Source organism: Populus euphratica, unplaced genomic scaffold (assembly GCF_000495115.2).
Source record: "Populus euphratica unplaced genomic scaffold, PopEup_1.0 scaffold365.1, whole genome shotgun sequence".
Classification (NCBI taxonomy): Eukaryota; Viridiplantae; Streptophyta; class Magnoliopsida; order Malpighiales; family Salicaceae; genus Populus; species Populus euphratica.
Window position 1 is genome coordinate 116,526 of NW_011500256.1, and position 5,427 is coordinate 121,952.

Genomic DNA, 5,427 nt, shown 5'->3' on the forward strand with positions numbered 1-5,427 from the left:
GGCGCCCCCCCCGCCGATACTCGCTTCATCAAGAATGATGGAGTCGGAGACGGAAACGGAGAGTTTGAAGGAGCAAGTGACGGGGTTTCTGAAGTCGTGGGGAGAGATGTTGGTGGATTTAGGGAAGGGATGTAAAGATATAGTGACTCAGAGTAATTTGGTGAGCGAAGATTCGTTCATTGTGCAAAAATTAGGAAAGCCAATGGCTAAAGCGTCGGGTAGATTAAAGTATTTGAATGAGTTTTTGCCTGAGGATCGTGATCCTGCAATTGCTTGGCCTGTCATTTTCTTCGTCCTTCTCCTTGCTATCGCAGGTAATCGTCACAGCTATCGATACACGTGTATTTCTCCATCTTCTTATGCAGCTTGTTATTTTTACTTGGATCTGCGTGTGTGTTGAGAATGTGAACAAATTGTTTGCTGTTTTATTTATTCATTTAATATGCTTTGTGATTGGACCTGACCATACATACAAAATTTGTTGTGTTGTTTGCAAACAAGGTGCAGCCATAAGTGGAAATAGCACAAATAATAGCTTGGTTCCGTCTGTAAAGAAAATGCGTGTACATCCACCTAGTGCTGCTCGCATACTGCTCCCTGATGGTCGACACATGGCTTATCTGGAGCAAGGCGTTCCAGCGGACAGGGCAAGGTTTTCCGTGATTGCTCCCCATTCTTTTCTTTCCTCTCGACTTGCAGGTATGGTATGCTATGGGTGAGGAACTGGGAATTACTAGACTCTATCAGCTGGCTTATTAATTGGATGTCTTTAATACTAGACTCTATCAGCTGGCTTATTAATTTGATGTCTTTAATGCCTTGTGCTTTGAAAGGTATACCTGGAGTTAAAACATCACTGCTTGAAGAGTTTGGTGTGCGCTTGGTCTCATATGACCTTCCTGGTTTTGGAGAGAGTGATCCTCATCCCAGAAGAAATCTAAACTCATCGGCAATGGATATGCTCCACCTAGCTGGTTCTATCGGTATTCTTGGAAAGTTTTGGGTCCTGGGTTACTCCAGTGGGAGCATGCATTCTTGGGCTGCACTTAGATACATTCCTGACAGAATTGCCGGTACGCCAACTCTTTTATTTTTTATAAATGTATTATTAGGTACTTGGCCTCTATTTTCATAAGAATCTTATGCTATTCTCTCATTTTCTGGCCTGATAATGTGAACAAAGTATATTTTCAATTGAGTTATAGTTAGCTGGCAATGGATTACCAAATTCAAGTTGGGAAGTGGTTTGGATTTGGCAGCATATGCAAGGATAACGTTGAGTTTTGAGAATGAGAATAGAAATCTGCCTAGCAGTGACTGAAGCCTTGCAGCAACATCGTATCTAGCTGAATGTTTCGTACATGGCTAGCTATAGTTAGATGAATTCGGAGCTTAGGAAAATGCCATTCACTAGATTAGTTCATCACATGGATTAATTTTACATTAGAAAAATAAAAAAACAGGATCAATGTAATGATTTTGGTCTGGGATCAGCAGCAATGGTACCATGCATGTGCACTAGGCAGTTCCCTGGATAGGGGATGGTACTATTGTTGTACAATATGCGATAATTTGATAATGAAGGGAAGCTTTGAAATTCGTGGACACTCTGGCTACTGCGAGCATAGCATTTCTGTACCCCTTATCTCATCTCCCCACCCCCACCTGCCTTATGAGCAGAGGTTTCAAGTTCTCAGATCACGACTATATATTGATAAATATAAAAATTTGATGAAACACATCTTTCATAATCGGTATTTCTTAGTATTTCAACCAGGAGTCAGTATTTCATGGGATAAATGTCACATATATGATGTAACTTATCGTGATCTTCTTTGCTGAATTTGCAGGTGCTGCCATGTTTGCTCCAATGATTAATCCATATGAGCCAAGCATGACCAAGGAAGAGATGAGAAGAACATGGGAACAGTGGTCATCAAGAAGGAAGCTATTGTACTTCTTGGCTCGGAAATTCCCAAAGTTCCTCCCTTATTTTTATCACCGAAGCTTCCTGTCTGGAAATCATGGTCAAATTAATAAGTGGATGTCTCAATCACTTGAAAAGAAGGTTAGTTTTTATTAGCTTGAGTTACTTCCTCAGAGTATGTAAGCCTTGCCAGACTTCTCCAGTTGGATCACCTGTTTGTAATCTTCAACCTTTTTCAGTTGTTACTACAAGATGAGTTCCCCTATGAGGATTTCAGCTAGTACACGAGAACCACTATTATGAGTGGAAACATATGACTTCCTTCTTGTATTATTGTGTACTTGTCTGGATAGCCTTCATAAATTAGAACTAGTTGTGATGGATGTTATTTTGTTAATTATTTGTGTAACATGTGCTTGACACGTCCAGGATGAAATGCTGATCGAGGGGCCAATGTTTGAGGAGTTTTGGCATAGGGACGTGGAGGAGTCGGTACGCCTGGGGATTGCAAAACCATTCACTGAGGAAGCTGTGCTGCAGGTGTCAAACTGGGGTTTCAGCCTAGCAGATCTTCACGTGCAGAGAAAGTGCATGAGGAATGGCATTCTTCTTTGGCTCAGGTCCATGTACAGTCAGGAAGAATGTGAATGGGCAGGATTCCTTGGTCCAATACACATTTGGCAGGTTTGTGAAATGTGAAATCTTCTTTCATGATAGTGGCTGCTTCACCATCCTGATTCATATGCTCACAGTATAAGATTTCCAAGTGAATAGTATACTTTGTATTGTTTTGAAGTTAAGTTGGACTCTGTTGTTTTAGTAAAGCCAGCATTAGCATACTGTTTTATAATTTGAAAAATTCCTGCTCCTGTTCTTATGAAAAGGTACCATGATAACATTCTAAGAGGCCCCTGAAATATATGCTTGAGTTTTTTTTCTGAGATCACCATCTCTATTTTGGTAATGGAACACACCTTAGTGGCAGCGCAGTCAAACTTCTTGAATTTTCAAGCATTAAAGCACACAATACTCCACTGATTTAATTACACAGCTAACATTGCAGAGTGCAACCTAGGTTGTTTTCATTTTATGTGTTGATTGATGCTGAACAGGGGATGGATGATCAAGTAGTGCCGTCATCAATGGCTGATTACATAACTCGGGTTCTTCCTCGGGCCATCTTGCATAAACTCCCAAATGAAGGCCACTTCTCCTACTACTTTTTCTGTGGAGAATGTCATAGGCAGATATTCTCTACTCTTTTTGGAGACGCCCTGGGTCCTCTCAACAAGATGGCGGAAATCGATGAGACTTCACTTAAAGCGGTGGCGGAAGAAGCATCATCCATTACTGGTTCTGTCAGGAAATGATACATCAGTACAGTTATACTCTTTTAGCATGAAGGAAATCAATGTAAATACCCCAGGTCAGTGGAGAGGTTCTAATAATATAAATAGATTGTTTCCAGTTGTCAATTTTGTTTCTTTCTAGCACCTGCAATTTTATAATAGATGCGTGCAAGACAGCTTGAGAAATATCGACGGACGAAGCAAACAACCACTTTCAATAACGAAGATAATTAAGGAATATTAATAAACAACGAATATAGAGATGACTATAAAAGAAGCCGCGTTCTGACCATCTGTAACAGTTTGCTAGCATAGGCCATTGCTGAGTACTATTCCATTGGAAAAGCAATTCAGGATTACCAGGCATCCATTCAAAGCTACAGATTCATTAAGGAAAATATAGTCACCCTTAGTCTTTCCAAGCATGACATCTTTTGCTTCATTTATTTTAGAAGCAAGGTAATGGCTACCACCTGCATCTGGATGGTTTCCAGCCATCACCTTCCTTAACCTTGTATATCTGCTGCTGTAGTTTCCCTTGTAAGAGATAGCAAAATGGCAAATAATCAGCCAGAATCTCCAAGAGTCAACTTAGATGGTGTGCTAAAGAGAGATTGAGAGGTGAACAATATATGCTTGCAACATTGCGTAAGCTAGGGAAGAGGCTGCAACCCTAGCCTCCAATAATTATTTTTCTCAATCTTGCCCCCGTAATAATATAAAAAAAGAACAAGTGAGGGTTAGACTTGTAGGAAAGCATGAATCACTATCCTATGAATTTTTGTCTTTAATAAACATATGTATTTAGTCTAATCAAAATTTTAGCTTGTATGTATAATATATATTTTTATTATAACCAAGACGATTTTCATCGTATCTTATATGAGGTAGGATATTTTAAAGTGATTATTATTTTTACTTCAGTATAATTAGCTGCATGTTAAATTTTTTTTGAAAACTAATTAGGATTATTTATACTCATAAAATTAGATGGTGGCATCTTTTTTTATATTTTTATCTCTTTTCATATAATATAGTTTGTTAAGGTGTCCTCACAACATGTAAAGCATCAAATATCTTAGAACAAGCCATAAAATATACAATTTTTTTTAGTATCGACCAATAGCCATCCAATAACCATCATGATTGAATCTTACTCCTCTTAAGTTCTTGGTAATCCCACCACAAATTATATGCTCAAATCTTCTCATGGTGCTTTAAGATCAAGCAAAGGAACGTATAACTCAATGTTTTGATCATGATTTTTGACAATATAACAAACACAACATATTTTGGCATGTCTCTCCATATCACTTTTCATCTCAAGCCAATAATACTTTTCATGGATAAGTGCAAAAGTTTTATCCCTACCAAAGTGTTCTCTAAGACCTCAACTGTGTGTTTATTTAATGATGACTTCTTTAAGAGAAGAAATATGAAATGCACAAATAATTATTTTAAAAAAATGTAGCCATTTAGCAACATGATTGGTAGGTAAAGACAATGAGATCCTTTAGAGCATTCTTCACATACCTTGTCAAAAAAAGAATCATCTTTGTACAACTCTTTCACAACTTTAAACCCTAATACTTTCACTTGCATGGAAGTTAGTAATGAATGTCTTCAACTCGAAGCATCAACCACTTGATTTTGGATGTTGGACTTATGCTTGATAACAAAGGTGTAGGTTTGAAGAAACTCAACCCATCTAGCATGCTTAACACTTGATTTATGTTGTTTATGTAATTTAATGCCTCATAATTTGTAAGAAACATAAACTTTATAAATATGAGATAATGCATCTAATGAGATAAAACTCGAACAATAGCATAAAATTCCTTATCATACATAAATTATTTTTTTCTCAAACCATTCAAGTTCTCACTAAAATATGCAAATGGCTTTTCTTTTTAGCATATGACAACTTTTATTTCAATATTAGGATCATCACAACTTACTTCAAACACTTTGTCAAAATATAGTAAGGTAAGAACAAGCAATTTTATTATTATTTTCTTCACAAGATCAAAACTTTGTTATGCTGTTTTCATCCCCTTAAAAGCCCTTTTTTTAGGTATTCAATAATTGTAAAGAGTATAATGCTTAATCTCTTGATGAATCTTTGATAAAATGAAAAAGACCATGAAGACT

At 37.3% G+C, this 5,427-nt stretch overlaps 1 protein-coding gene across 3 annotated transcripts in view; it reads left to right on the forward strand.

The window, feature by feature from the left end:
• LOC105112796 (uncharacterized) overlaps positions 1 to 3,402 on the forward strand; it is a 3,911-nt gene extending 509 nt beyond the window's left edge. Inside the window, exons 2-7 of one of the 3 annotated variants that reach the window (XM_011008648.1) lie at positions 6 to 314; positions 508 to 699; positions 834 to 1,073; positions 1,851 to 2,068; positions 2,357 to 2,611; positions 3,040 to 3,402. In XM_011008648.1, the coding sequence (XP_011006950.1) occupies positions 6 to 314; positions 508 to 699; positions 834 to 1,073; positions 1,851 to 2,068; positions 2,357 to 2,611; positions 3,040 to 3,297 (1,472 nt within the window). In that variant the 3' untranslated portion in view covers positions 3,298 to 3,402. The remainder of the gene's footprint in view (positions 1 to 5; positions 315 to 507; positions 700 to 833; positions 1,074 to 1,850; positions 2,069 to 2,356; positions 2,612 to 3,039) is intronic. The other 2 variants (XM_011008646.1, XM_011008647.1) reach the window with 2 other exon arrangements.
• Positions 3,403 to 5,427: the final 2,025 nt, after the last annotated feature.